We start from the raw sequence: 15,730 nt of genomic DNA, 5'->3' as shown, positions 1-15,730 counted from the left end.
TCTATTTCATGACAATTAAACTCCCAGAATTTTGGTCTGCAGAGTTCGGTTCTCTATATTGTGTTATTGTTGTATCATTCATGTTACATAGTAGGTGAGGTTGAAAAAGACACAAGGTCCAAGTCCAACCTATGTGTGTGATTATATGTCAGTATAACATTGTATATCTCTGTATGTTGTGGTCGTTCAGATGCTTATCTAACAGTTTTTTACTAGTAAGAAAAACCCTCTACGCACTCTAAGGTTAAACCTCTTTTTCTTCTAATCTTAATGAGTGGCCACGTTCAGTGCTCGTAACCTTTCTCTTCATAACTAATATCCACCAGTCCCTTTTTATTAGCTTTGTTGCCCTTCTCTGTACTTGCTCCATTTCCAGTACATCCTTCCTGAGGACTGGTGCCCAGAACTGGACTGTATACTCCCAGATGAGGCCGGACCAAAGTCTTGTAGAGTGGGAGAATTATCGCTTTATCTCTTGAGTTAATCCCTTTTTAATGCATGCCATTATTCTGTTTGCTTTGTTAGCAGCAGCTTGGTATTGCATGCCATTACTGAGCCTATCATCTACTAGGACCCCCAGGTTCTTTCTCCATTCTTGATTTCCCCAGAGATTCTCCGCCCAGTGAGTAGAGTGCATTCATATTTTTGCCACCCAAATGCATTATTTTACATTTTTTTTTTTTCCATGTTAAAACCTGATTTGCCCTGTAGTTGCCCCACCCCATTAATTTGTTCAGATCTTCTTGCAAGGTTTCCACATCTTGCGGAGAAATTGTTGCCCTGCTTAGCTTAGTATCGTCCGCAAATACAGATTGAACTGTTTACCTTGTCGTTTATGAACAGATTAAATAGGATTGGTCCCAGCACAGAACCCTGGGGGACCCCCGCCTTTCCACCCCTGACCATTCCAAGTACTCCCCATTTATCACCACCATCAGAACAGATTTTATTTTTTTTTTTTTTTTGCTCTCCTCCGCTATGTGTCTTTCGTGTTTCTTTTTTAGCCGCCCTAATTGCACCCTTACATTTCTTGTTGCATTCTTTGTAAAGTCTGAATGCTGATGATGATCCCTCAGCCTTGTATTTTTTGAAGGCCTTCTCCTTTTGCTTTTATATGCATTTTTACATTGGAGTTAAGCCACCCAGGACTTTTGTTCTCTCCTTTTAAATTTATTTCCCAATGGGATGCACTGGCTAATGCCCTTATTTAATATGCTCTTAAAGCAAACCCATCTCTCCTCCGTGATCTTTGTTCCTAAGATTTTATCCCAATTTATATCTTCTAGCAAGGTTTGTAGTTTAATGAACTTTGCTGTTTTGTATTCCCCTTATGTTTCCTATTTGTGTGATATATTTTTTTTTTTTTTTTTACTGAAGCTAATTGACCTGTTATCACTGTCTCCTAAATCGTGATCAGGTCTGTATTGTTGGTAATCAGTAGGTCTAGTAACGCTTTGCTTCTAGTTGGTGCGTCTACATCTGACCCATGAAATTGTCCTGCGAGACATTTTGGAACCGGCGAGCCTTAGACGTATGCACGGTTCCTTCCGCCCAGTCTATGTCTGGATAGTTAAAAATCCCCCATTATGATGACACTTCCCGTCCTTGCTGCCAATCCAAATTGTGATATGAGGTCCGCCTCCCCCTCCTCCCTCAGGTTTGGCGGCCTATAGCATATTCCCAAGTATTTTCCCCTTAGTTTCATCCCTTTTGGAGCTCTACCCATAAGGATTCCACTTCCTCCCTTGCTCCCTTTTAGTGACGTCATCTCTAACATTCACTTGTACATTATTCTAGATATACAGGCATACCCCTCTCCCTTTTTTTTTACCCTCTCTATCCCTGGGATAAAGGAAATGCCCTTGAATGGTTGCCAGCCAGTCATGAGAGCTGTTGAACCAAGTCTCTGTAATTCCCACAAAATCTAAATCCAACAACAGTATCTCTAGTTCTCCCATCTTGTCCGCCAGGCTCCTGGCATTGGTGAACATGCCACGTAGTTTAGACCAGTCGCATACTGTCCTCTTATTGGGTGTTCCGAGATTGCAAATAGGACTTGTTACTATACTTACCTCGGGTTTATGTGCTTTAGTCAACCTACCACTAATGCCCCCAATACTACCCTCTGGAATATGTTCTGCGTTGACTATCTCTACCTCTGGATCCTCACCTAATTTAACCCCCCCCCCCAACCTCCCCGTTTGGGAGGATTCATCTACTTAAAATGACATTCCTCCCCAAGTTCCTTTATGTGTTCTGCAATACCCCTGTTCCCATTCCCAACTCCCTTTTTTTCAGAAAATAGATCAAATAATAACTACTTTCATATGGCCGGGGTCCGCTCGTGGAATTGCCAAAACTACCCTGCAACTTCCACTATCCCTTAGGGACTGGCACTTCCCTGCCTCAAACAGTACTACTGGGTGGTGGTTTGGGTAAACCACCATCTCACCATTACCATATCTCACACTAACCCCTCGGTGAACTTAGAGGCGGCAATCCTGGGGTCCTACTCTGCATTGAGTAACCCGGTGTTGAGGCCCAAAAGCACACCCAGAAATGACCACCTCGATGCGAATGACGGTTCACGTGTGGAAACATATATGTCGGCTAAGCTTAAAAAGGCCAATACCATCTCTCCATGCACACCACTATGGGGCAGCCCTAAGCTACATCACTTACTGACCGTCCCTGACCCTGCTCTCTGGGCTCGGTATAATATCAAAACTATACAATGCATTATGCCGGAGGGCAAGCTGCTATCATTTGACTCCCTACAAGACACCTTTCTGCTCCCATCTAGAATGCTATTCCGATACCGCCACGCAGTACATGCACAATTCCCCCTAGGAGTTTCCCTTAACTCGCATGGGTTGGAGAGTTTCCTGATCTCCAACAAGGCAGATCGCATCCTCTCCTCGTTATACCTGTGGATTCTGGCGGTGAGACCAAATTATTTCAGAAATGGAAAGAGGATATGCCTGCCTTGAAGGATGATGACTGGGAGGAAGGGATCCAACAATATATCCCCTTAATGATTTCTGCTAGACAGATTCATTCAACTCAAATTCATACACAGAGCGTAATATACCCTACACAATCTGACAGATGCCCAAAATGTACCACTGAAATGGGCACCTTCTTCCATGTGGTTTGGTCCTACCCTCTCATTCAAGAGATGTCGCTACGATCAACTCAGTTGGAGGTTTGTCGATAGGTTTAGATCCGCTTATTCTGCTAAGTATCTGTCATAATATCACTCCAAGCACACACAAACAGCTGTTTATATTCTATGCAACATTCTACGCTAGGAAAGCTATCCTACTTCATTGGAAGCAACCAGAACCTCCCATTGTCTCAAAGCCATGGTCAACTCTATCCTACTGCTATACAAACTCACGTATATGAGTCGGAAATGTCCCCAAAAAATTTGTGAAGATATGGGGTAGCTGGACTAAGAGCTGAACAATGGACATGGGCTGAGGATCCCACAAGGAGAGCAAGGGAGGGGGAATGAGTTCTGGGAGATTGATTTGCCCCCCTTCATTGTGGCGTACTCTGTCATCTCCTGTACCCCCCCCCTCTTCTCCTGTCCCCCTTCATTGTGGCGTACTCTGTCATCTCCCGTACCCCCCCTCCTCTCCTGTCCCCTACGGTCTCCTTGCGCGCCGCAAGATGTACACCGAGTCGCATCTCCACACCCGCTGGGCATCGTATCTACTAATTTATTGAGGATTGGGGATTATACCCTGTCCAAATTAACTAGCTTCCTGACACTACTATACACAGGTACTCAACAATACGATATACAGGTACTCACAGCCCACAGGTACTCTCAATACTCGGGTACTCGCATACACTGTCAGTCAGGTTTTGTAGTTTGTGTCTCTGTGTCACTTTGCACAGCCTCCTCTTGTAATCTGACACTAGCAGTCAGTCACCTTCAGTGCCGCCGCTTCACTGATCAGTCTCACACTCTCTCCTCCGGTCTGCACTTCACTTACCCACCGCCTCTCCCTGTCTGCCTTCCACCTCCCGGTCCCTCTGGATGTCCTCCCGCCTCCTTTGTCCGCATCTGTGGGGTGATTACTGTCCTCAGTACACCTCTCCCTCACCACGATGTTCCGCTCTGCCGCCGCTGTAGGTCCCTGGGTCATCTGCTACCGCTCTCGGCCATGAGGGGGTCAGGTCCGGTCGTGGGTTTGCTACGCAACAATTAGACAAGCCTGTGAAATACTGGGAGAATACAGTCTGGTCAGATGAGACCAAAATGAAACTCTTTTGATGCCATAATACATACCATGTTTGGAGGTCAAATGGCACTGCACATCACCCCAAATACACCATACCAACAGTGATGTTTGGAGGTGGAAACATCATGGTTTGGGGCTGTTTTTCAGTATTTGGTACTGGCAAACTTCATGCCATTTGAAGGAAGGATGAATGGAAAAGTGTACCAAGACATTCTCGATAAAAATCTACCAGAATGATGAAGATGAAATGACGGTGGACATTTCAGCAAGACAATGATCCCAAACACAAAGCTGAGGAAACTCTCAATTGGTTTCAAAGACAGAAAATAAAGCTGCAAGAATGGCCCAGCCAATAACCTGACTTGAATCCAATAGAAAATCTATGGAAAGAACTAAAGATCAGAGTTCGTAGAAGAGGCCAACGGAACCTTCAAGATTTGAAGACAATATATGCGACTAGTTTCTCCATACAGGAGGTGTCTTGAAGCTGTCATTACCAACAAAGCATTCTGTACAAGATATTAAATTTCAGTTCGCATGTTCAATACTTTTTCCCTGTGTCATTCCATTTTATTACTCATAACTTAATTTCTGAACGTATTTGTTTTGGTTTCTTTGTATGTATGGATTGCATGGGTTGTTACCGACATGTGGTGAAAATTCCATGTCAATAGCACCTTTAGAAATATATTTACCTAGAAAAATGTTGACGTGTGTAATACTTTTTTTTTACCCTGTGTGTGTGTGTGTGTGTGTGTGTGTGTATATAGGTGCGCCAAAAAAAAAGCCAATGCCGAAAGGGGGCAAGGTCCTCCCTGGGTGCCACCCATTGTGGGAGTGTCATCCTGGCGTGCTCAGTCCTCCACCCCTCCCTCCCTCGCCGTGATCTCCGTGTGTCACAGAGCTGAATTGCACGGTCTGCGGTAACAATGTCCCGCCTCCTGTGATAGACGGCACACTGATTCAATGGCAGGACATTGTGTCCCGGGCAATTCAAATCCACTCCGTGACACATGGAGATCGCCACTCTGATCCAGCAACAGACAGGCTGAATATAAAGGGCACTGATGAGGCTGCTGGGCACATGCAGGCTGCATATGATGGGCACTGGTGAGGCTGCATGTGACGGGCGCTGGTGAGGCTGCATGTGACGGGCGCTGGTGAGGCTGCATGTGACGGGCGCTGGTGAGGCTGCATGTGACGGACACTGGTGAGGCTGCATTGATCTCTTGTATCATGTGTGCAGTCTCTGACCATCTCCTGTATTGTGTCTGCTACAGGTGCACCGAATGGAAATTTTGCTAATATTATTAGCAGTGTGTTTAAGAGATTGCAGTCATGATACATGAGATGGTTAGAGACTGTGGACATGATACAAGTGATGGTTAAAAAAATGCAGCCTGCATTTTTCTTGACCTTTCTTGCACTAAAGGTGCCAATAATGGGCAGAAATAAATTCATATTAATTTAAATTGATATTAATTAAAAAGTCGAATATAATACAATTCTGTATAAAAATATTTTTGCCCCGTAGAAGACGTCACGTATTCATACCTTCGGTTTTTTAAGTAATAAAGTCCCTATCATTATTACTACACCATTGGAGTTTCTCCCCTTTTTTCTTATTCATGGATCCTCTGAATCACGAGTCTCCCTCCTGACGCTGCAGCAGTAAGTACAGGTCTGAGTTGGTGGTGCTCGTAAGCAAGACCCGGACATCTATATTTCACCTGTCCCTGCAGAGGGTTATATCTGCAAGCTCGTATGACCTCGCCACAGAGGAGGTCCAACAAATGGGGTAAGGGCACATCCATTACTCCTCTCCCGCAACTAATGGTGGCTCGGAAGTGTTTCTGCACTCTTTTCACCTTTCTACCCTGATGTGACACATCAAAGGATCGTCTTTCCTTCCTCACATATTTCGTTTTTGCTATTTTATTTTTTATGGACTGATTGTGGTGTTTTCCAAACGATTGAATGTTCAATCGCACCTTCAGAACTTTCATTTCTTTTTCTATTTATTTCTTATGGAGATATGTTATAAATTTGCTGTTTTGTTATTTCCTTGCATTGGGATTTAAATATATTGTGGCTCTGGATATTACTTCAAGGAGCCTCCTAATCGTAAAACCTTATTACATGTTATGTTAGCGCACAAATTTTTTAGTTTATATATGTTTTTTACTTTATGGATATTTGGAGTATTTTGTTGCAGCTGCATCTTGTGAACTCAAATATTTTTGTCTTGCTCATTAGCGCAGGTTTTTCCACCATTTTTTTAATAAAAATATTTTTAAACTGTCGTTTTCGGTATCGGTTTTCGGCCTAATGTATCCTTCATTTTCGGTTTCGGCACCAAAATTTCCATTTTGTGTGTGTGTGTGTGTGTGTGTGTTTGTGTATAAATATACACACACAGTATCTCACAAAAGTGAGTACACCCCTAAGTGAAAATGTCCAAATTTGGCCTGATTAGACATTTTCCCTCCCTGGTGTCATGTGACTTGTTAGGCCTCATGCACACGAGATGCTGTTAAACGCGCGTTCAGAGGCAGTTGAACACTTTTTTTTTTTTCAACTGCCCCCTGAACTCATTCAATGTTATCCTATTTGTCCATGTACACAGTCTTGTTTTTAGGCAGTTGCGTTTTAACCTCGTTTTTCTAGAAGCAAAAAAATGGGTTCAGACGCAAAAGTTTTGCACGTTTCAGACGCCAAACGCTGCTACAAGCCGGTACCGCCGGTACAGAAATATGGTGGTAAACTGCAGCAGAGAATGACATTTTGCGACCCGAATTTGGGGCCACTTGGTGCTGGGAACCAAATTTGGTGTTCAAACACAGTGGAACGAGCACTACAACATATCCAAAGTTTGGGGTTTCTAGCACTAAGTGGCCCCGAGATACAGGACCCCAAAGTCGGGTTGCAAAATGCCAAGCACTTTTCTGCAGCAGAGAATGACATTTTGCGACCCAACTTTGGGGCCCCATATCTCGGGGCCACTTGGTGCTAGGAACTCCAAATTTGGTGTGCAAACACAGTGGAACTATCACTACAACATATCCAATGTTGTGGTGCTAGGGGATTGGGGTTCCTAGCACCAAGTGGCGCCGAGATACAGGCCCCAATGTCGGGTTGCAAAATGTCATTCTCTGCTCTGCAATATGTTCAATATGTTCAATATGGGATCCATTTCCAAAAAAAAACAGAGTATACAACTGCTCTCTCTGCTACTGCTGCTCACTCTGATCAAAATGGCAGAAATAGTTAAAATTTATCATGCTTTCTGAGCTTGGGGAGGGTCTTTGTTATCTTAACTAAACGTTTCTAGACGCAAACGCGGCATGCAAACGTGGCAAAACGGGTGTTTCTAAACACCGGTTTCAGCTTTTAAAAACATGTGTTCAGCAGAGTTTGCACCGGTGTCTCGTGTGCATGAAGCCTAAGTGTTACAAGGTCCAAGGTGTGAATGGGGAGCAGGTGTGTTAAATTTGGTGTTATCGCTCTCACTCACTAATACTCGTCACTGGAAGTTCAACATGGCACCTCATGGCAAAGAACTCTCTGAGAATCTGAAAAAAAGAATTGTTGCTCTACATAAAGATGGCCTAGGCTATAAGAAGATTGCTAAGACCCTAAAACTGAGCTGCAGCATGGTGGCTAAGACCATACAGCGGTTTAACAGGACTGGTTCCACTCAGAACAGGCCTCACCATGGTCAACCAAAGAAGTTGAGTGCACATGCTCAGCGTTATATCCAGAGGTTGTCTTTTGGAAATAGACGTATAAGTGCTGCTAGCATAGCTGCTGAAGTTGAAGGGGTGGGGGTCAGCATGTCAGTGCTCAGACCATACGCCGCACACTGCATCAAATTGGTCTTCAAAGCTGTCATCCCTGAAGGAAGCCTCTTCTAAAGATGATGCGCAAGAAAGCCTGCAAACAGTGCACTGAAGACAAGCAGATTAAGGACTTGGATTACTGGAACCATGTCCTGTGGTCTGAGACCAAGATAAACGTATTTGGTTCAGATGGTGTCAAGCATGTGTGGCGGCAACCAGGTGAGGAGTACATAGACAAATGTGTCTTGCCTACAGTCAAGCATGGTGGTGGGAGTGTCATGGTCTGGGGCTGCATTAGTGCACTGGGGAGCTACAGTTTATTGAGGGAACCATGAATGTCAACATGTACTGTGATATACTGAAGCAGAGCAGAGCATGAACCCCTCCCTTCGGAGACTGGGCCACAGGGCAGTATTCCAACATAATGACCCCAAACAAACAAGACGACCACTGCCTTGCTAAAGCGGCTGAGGGTAAACGTGATGGACTAGCCAAGCATGTCTTCAGATCTAAACCCTATTGCGTATCTGTGGGGCATCCTCAAATGGAAGGTGGAAGAGCGCAAGGTCTCTAACATCCACCAGCTCCGTGATGTCATCGTGGAGGAGTGGAAGAGGACTTCAGTGGCAACCTGTGAAGCTCTGGTGAACTCCATGCCCAAGAGTGTTAAGACCGTGCTGGAAAATAATGTTGGCCACACAAAATATTGACACTTTGGGCCCAATTTGGACATTTTCACTTTGGGGTGTACTCACTTTTGTTGCCAGCGGTTTAGACATTATTGCCTGTGTGTTGAGTTATTTTGAGGGGATGTACTCACTTTTGTGAGATAATGTGTATATATGTGTGTTTATCTATCTATCTATCTATCTATCTATCTATCTATCTATCTATCTATCTATCTATCTCTATCATTCTTGAATTCCTTTTCTTTCATAAGTGATCAAATATGACCCCTATTCTCAGGTGCATAAGGGGCCTAGAGAGATGGGGGGGTTGATAGCAGTAGCCCGAACAGAGCACAGACATAACAGTGTAAAATGCAAATACACTAAGGAGCTGGGCAGGAGGTGTCAGCACGAAGCAGAGGAACAGCAGTATACTGATCTTCCCAGTGAATGCAGTGCAGGAGGGGGGCATATTGGTACAAGCCTGACCACTGTGGTACAGGCACACAGTGCTCAAAAGTAGAATGCAAAGAAGAAAACTGATCATGCAGGGGTGAATGTACTTCCAAGCTGTGATATGGTCTGTTGGAAATAGGAAAGCTGGAGAACTGGCAGGTTCAGGTATTTCACACAAAACGGGCAATACAAAACAGAATCGGATGTTCGTACAAGTACGCTGTATATTATAAACAGTTACCGTGTTGTACATTAGGGATGAGCTAATGCATGTTTGGATCCCAGTCTGAACCCAGCTGAGCGATCCTGCCATGACACAGTCACCTGTACTGGGCCAATCATAAGCAACCGAGGCCTTCCCCACCCTGCAGCTGCGTGTATACACGCCCTTGGTATATGTACAGCTGCGGGTTGGAGAAAGCCTTGGCTGCTTTATGGCAGGATCACTTAGCTGAGATGATCCAAACATGCTTGAGCTCATCCCTAATGTACATAAAGTACTAATCGCATTGTTTTTATCCTGTGGTAAATCTTAGTGCTGCTGCTTATTTGCAGCCTCTTTGCATGCACTTCCTGCCTACATGCGTGCAGCTCAGCATTGGCTATAAAGTGGGTTTCCTGATAGTGACAACATTAGACCATGTCTATATGTGTTTTTAAAGCAGCCACTTGTAGTCTCGATTAAAAGCCCATGTGACAGCATAACAATGTAGGTGCACAACTGCATTTTGTTGTCCTATAATTGAGCCTACAGAAGGACCTTAAGGTCAGGATCACCAGATATTTTGATAAAAGCTGCAGACTTCAATATCTTGTAATTAATGTTTACAATAAAATGTGTTCTTTTAGGAATGGTGTTTGTGACGGGAGTCACTTTGGGCTCCCCTTGCACCTTCTATGTCTAAGTCACCGGGGGCACAGGGTGACCAAGAAAATAATGGACATTAAGAATGTGGCTTGGATTACTTAAAATGGAACAGTAATATTTATCAACAATATCTCCCAGGAAAGATACCAAGACTATTCCTGGTTTATTTGATTCTAAACTATACATGTTAATTGAAAGAGCTGATCACATTGGCCTCGGTACAATGTAGGAGACGGTCCGTCTGCTACTGGGAGCCCCTGCTATTGTGTGAAGGTTTGCTGTATTTATACTTATGATAATGTGTATTGTCTGCAGTTAGCTTGAAGTCGGCAAGGCTGGTCTGCAATGTGACATCTGAGTCATCCAGGTGGATGGGATTAGCCATGGATCAGCGCTACCTCGTTGGCTAAACCATTGTGTGATATTTTGGGTAAATATTTGGGTTAATGTGTATGTAGGGACTGACATACTTTTCAAGTGTATAAAAAGGCTGTATACTTGTCCTATAGAAATCATTCCATGTTCAAGCTGTGTGACTGAGCTAGTCTCACCTGGTTTTCATTTACAATAGATGTAAAATCTGAAGGCCCACACTGGAGGAAGCAGTGTGCTGATGGAAGCATTCAAGTGGAGTGCGACGGGTTTCCGTGACGGTGTTTAGGCATGCTTTGGGGGGGAGGGAAGGCCTATGCACCTCCACTAATCTGGTGGGCGGCCTCACAGCCACGCAATACTGTAAAATGGATGAAATGGTGGACCTAAGCATTAAAGTAAACTAGAAAATGCATTTCCTGGGGAAAATGCGTGGGAATGCTGAATAGCTGAATTGCTAAAACGGCCCCCAGCAAAACTGCCCTCATCATATTTCCATCAAAACTGCCCCATCAAAACTGTCCCCATGAAAACTGCCCCATCATATTGCCACCATCAAAACTGCCCCATCAGAATTGTACCATCAAAACTGCCCTCATCATATTGCCATCAAAACTGCCCCATCAGAATTGTACCATCAAAACTGCCCCATCATATTGCCCCCATCAAACCTGCCCCATCCTATTGCCACCATCAAAACAGCCCCATCAGACTTGCCCCATCAGAATTGCCCCATCAGAATTGCCCCATCAAAACTGCCCTATCCGAATTGCCCCATCAAAACTGCCCCATCATATTGCCATCAAAACTGCCCCATCATATTGCCACCATCAAAACTGCCCCATCATATTGCCACCATCAAAACTGCCCCATCATATTGCCACCATCAAAACTGCCCCATCATATTGCCACCATCAAAACTGCCCCATCATATTGCCACCATCAAAACTGCCCCATCATATTGCCACTATCAAAACTGCCCCATCAAAACTGCCCCATCATATTGCCACCATCAGAATTGCCTCATCAAAACTGCCCCATCAGAATTGCCACCATCAAAACTGCCCCATCAGAATTGCCACCATCAAAACTGCCCCATCATATTGCCACCATCAAAACTGCCCCATCAGAATTGCCCCATCAAAACTGCCCCATCAGAATTGCCCCATCAAAACTGGCCCATTTTATTCCTCTATTATAAATCAGTACATGGTGTGTCTGTCCCCTCCCCCGGGCTCTGTAATCAGAGCTGAGATGCTCCAGCCACCTCCCCCCCTGTGTATAACAGAAGCTTTGGTAACCATGGCAAATGACCACTATGACCACTGAAATGAAATGACCACTAAACAGCTTTTTCACAAAAACTGTAAAAGATATCAAACTGAAAAGATATCGCCAGATAGCTGAATATTTTGTGAACATTTTAAAGTTTGTTTGGCGTCTGTAGGTGAAAGTATGAAGGAGCTACTAGAACTACTGAGGAAGGCCTGTGATTGGCCGATGCGGGTCTAGAAGGGAGGAGCTGAAAGTCATGTCCAGCCAGGCACTGTGTATGTGGACACGGCGGTGCTACTCTGGAAGTTTTTATGTGATTTTAAAAGTTTTTATCTTGTAAGTGCAACTTGTCTGTTTGGGGGTTTTGAATACATTTGTATACGGAGAACACTATGGCCTCTATACTTATTATTTACGTGTCCTGAACTCATGGAATCTTGAGCCTAGCTGGGAGATGATCCGCTTCTTTGGCTTATATTGAGCTGAGTTACCATTAAGATAAGAGCCATCTGGATTACCCACTATTGATTGGGAAGAGGAAGGGAGAACAAAGAGCTTGTGGGGAGATCCGCATATGAGTTTTGACTCATCTGGGAGGTGAGCGCGCATTTTTACTGGTGGTGGTGTGCACTCCTTTTGAGGACGAACAATCACTGTGGTAGAATTGTGTGGATACACTGATCTCAAGAAGAGGTTTTAATGTTTTATTTCTTCATTTTTTCATTTTATGGACTATTCATTTATATGTAGGATTTATTTATTTTAGAGATTTGCACTTTATAATTATAATTTTACACATAGCGCTACATTTATTTATTTACTAAGCATTAAAGCAGCCTCACCTCCCTCTGTATTCCTCATACTGGTTTTCACCTCAGGCAAGAACTGGGAGGAGGAGAGGGGCACTTGCTAGAATAGGTGCTGTCTACTTGCTAGCAGCAATTTCAGGTCGATACATTGTAACAAAAATTGTTAATACAGTATTTGAATTTGAATTTCCTTAGTTTTTTTTTTTTTTTTTTTTAAATTATTTTGTGTTTATAACCATTAAATCATCTTACTTGCTCCCATTTGCTTGCTAAATATACAATTGAAAATGTTTTGTTATAGTGCAACAAAAATATCTGTTGATTCTGCCAGAAATTTAGTGAGCCAACTTCCTATGCTTTCTCTACCTTTTGCTACACTTTTATCCCTTTCCAGCAAACTCTGTAAACTACAGTATGGAACACCTTCCTCCCTGTTGTGGAGATTAGGATAGGAAGACGTGTTAAAGGGGTTGTAAACCCTCATGTTATGCATTAAGGTGAAAAAACTTCTGACAGTGACTGGCCCCCAAGCCCCCCCCCGTTTTACTCACCTGAGCCCTTTGATCCCTTGGCGGAGACGCACTGTACCTCTCTGCCCGGGGTCCTCAACTCTTGATTTGATAGCAGCGCAGCCACTGGCTCCCGCCGCTGTCAATTAAATCCAATGACGTGGGCGCTGTGGGGCGGGGCCAAGTCCTGCATTCTGCATCCTGGGAGAGCGCTACTCCTAGGTGGTTATGCGATGTGGGGAGGAGCTGATGGCACCGCCGGGGGACCCCAGAATACATGGATCGGGGTCACTCTGTGCAAAACGAAATGGACAATAGAGGTAAGTACGATGTTGTGTTTTTTTTTTTCCTTAAATAACAAAGAGCCTTTACAATCACTTTAAAGCGATTATTAAACCCAAAAACAGAACAAAAAAAAGTATGTTGCAGCTTGCCAGTTCTTAAATGTGGAGGCTGCATTCATTTTCTTTTAGCCTTTTTTTTTTTTTTTTTTTTTTTTTTTTTTACTTCCTCTAGCAGTCCAAGTTTTCAAGCAAAAGTAGCATTTAGAACATTGAAACAAACTGTTTACCACTGACTGCGGTGCTTATGATGGTCAGCTTTTATTGATTTTATGTAGAAATTTGATCCCAAAAGGAAAAAAAAACAAAACGTACGTCTAACACTACCTTTTCCCTAGACTGACAAGGCTGCTGTCCAAAGTTGTCTGTTACTCCTCCATCCAGAGTGGAGACACCCCAAGACTGGAAGTGTGTTATTGGCCAGATAACAAAGTAAAAAAAAGGGAAAAAAACTGTGTGTAACCCTAAAAATAAATAAATAGATAAAGAGATCCTGTTCCCTTATAGCAGATTTAACAGCACAGTGCTTTTGCTGTCTAATCTGCCCCTTTCTAAGATGTGAAAAACCTGGCAATCCTGCCAGTTCCTGTGTCCCCCTCTGTGTCCTGACCACGATTATCATAGCCGCTGAGCCCTGATTACCGTGGTCCGTTTACGTGCCTCCGTTGTTCTCTCCCCCTCTCCCCCCTCCCCTCTTTTCAGAGAGCATTTTGGCTCCATAAAACCGAGGGGCTGCCAGTGACATTATATTTTAAGGTTACAAACACTTTAAAAGGAAAACTAGTGCAGTAATTACAGTTAAGGACTGGTAAGCAGCAATACACTATGTATTCTTTTATGGGTATAATACCACTTTAAGACTTGTCATAGGGTGACAACGCTGCCCCTCCAAAGATGCACTGCTATGAGTAAGCATTGTCACCCAAGGACAGAAAGTATTTTGCTGGAAGGATCACCAAGTAAAAGTAAAGGGGGGACACGGAAGCCTGAACAAAATAATTCAGCCACCACATCAACATCTAAAGACTGGTGCACTGCAGTTATTACATTTTTGTTATGTTTAGGTATGCTTTAAGGCAAATATTACAGTAATCTAAAGCTATCATAATTCATAAAGTTTCACCCCACTACCTCATAGAACCGCTGCCTTACTGTGTAAATAGGGAGCAGCATATTAATTATTTTGTAAAGCTTTTTTTTATGCAGAATGTACCTAATAAATAAAAGATGGTAAGTTGATGGCAATCTGCTACTCCAGCTAACATACATAATTGAATACTCTGCCTCTTTATCGCAAGCATAATTACAGATCTATCTTTGCTTTGATCCGAAGTAACCTTTGATGATTTTTGCCTTTGGTGACAGGTAATTGTTGATGAGCAGAATTTGGATTTTCTCCTTGGATTCTCAGTTTCTGCTTTGAAACAATGTAGCTCCTGGACCCATGTGGAAATATTGCATGCGTTGGCAGCTTTAGTTTACAGCAATGGACATAAGTGCCAGAAGGTAAGCACAGTACTTCCTGCTCGGATTGTTGTTTTTATTGACAAATTCTGTTTACGAGGCAATGGGGATAATGAGTAATAAAATTAAAAAAAGAACAAAGGGAAAATCGGGCCCTATCAACCAGCCAAATGTTAGCTTACCATATTAACCGTTTGCTACCCAGTGTATGTTTATAAACGTACTGAGCAGCAAGTGGTTATATCAGGTTAATTAATGACTGCAGCTCTTGGTACTGTTTTTTTTTTTTTATTTAGAGCCAATGATCGACTTTCTTTTAAAGCCGCCCCATCACTTTTGCAGCACTGTGGATCCCCCTCCCCATTCCACCGGGGAGCCCGGGACCACCAAGACTAGACCAAGCGGTCTGGTCAGCTGCCCACAGAGAAGATGGAGGAGCGTCCATTCCCCCATCTCCTCTGTAACAAATGAAGCTGAAAGCAATGAAGATTTTGGTACTTCCGGTTTTAGAGCTGATAGTCCCTGGGTCATACAGCCTAGAAGCAGCTGATTAAACAGATCTGTGTTTGATCAGCTGCCTTGGAGTGCAGGAGAGACATCATGGATCTAATAGGTACTCTATGTGGAGACATCATGGGTCTAACACAGGGGTGTCCAAACTTTTATCAAAGAGGGCCAGATTTGATGAAGTGAACATGCCTGAGGGCTGACCATTTTGCCTGACGTTCTTTGAACCATTAAAATTCGGTCTGTGTGTTAGTTTGAGCACTAATACACTGCCCAACAAAAATTCTCTTGCCTTTGTGGTTGTGTGTGGTGAAGATATGAGCTTGGGCGTGTTATTTGGATATGCTGTATTTATCGGCGTATAACACG

At 43.6% G+C, this 15,730-nt stretch overlaps 1 protein-coding gene across 3 annotated transcripts in view; it reads left to right on the top strand.

The window, feature by feature from the left end:
• Positions 1 to 15,730, top strand: part of HEATR6 (HEAT repeat containing 6) — a 158,529-nt gene that overhangs the window by 5,229 nt on the left and 137,570 nt on the right. For 2 of the 3 annotated variants that reach the window (XM_073616080.1, XM_073616081.1), the window contains exon 3: positions 14,756 to 14,896. The exons of the other annotated variant lie outside the window; for it this stretch is intronic. In XM_073616080.1, the coding sequence (XP_073472181.1) occupies positions 14,756 to 14,896 (141 nt within the window). The remainder of the gene's footprint in view (positions 1 to 14,755; positions 14,897 to 15,730) is intronic. 3 annotated transcript variants of the gene reach the window in all.

The sequence above is a fragment of the Aquarana catesbeiana genome, linkage group LG02 (assembly GCF_042186555.1).
Source record: "Aquarana catesbeiana isolate 2022-GZ linkage group LG02, ASM4218655v1, whole genome shotgun sequence".
Taxonomy (NCBI): domain Eukaryota; kingdom Metazoa; phylum Chordata; class Amphibia; order Anura; family Ranidae; genus Aquarana; species Aquarana catesbeiana.
Note: the sequence above shows the minus strand (reverse complement) of the source record. Positions and strands in the feature narration are given on the sequence as shown.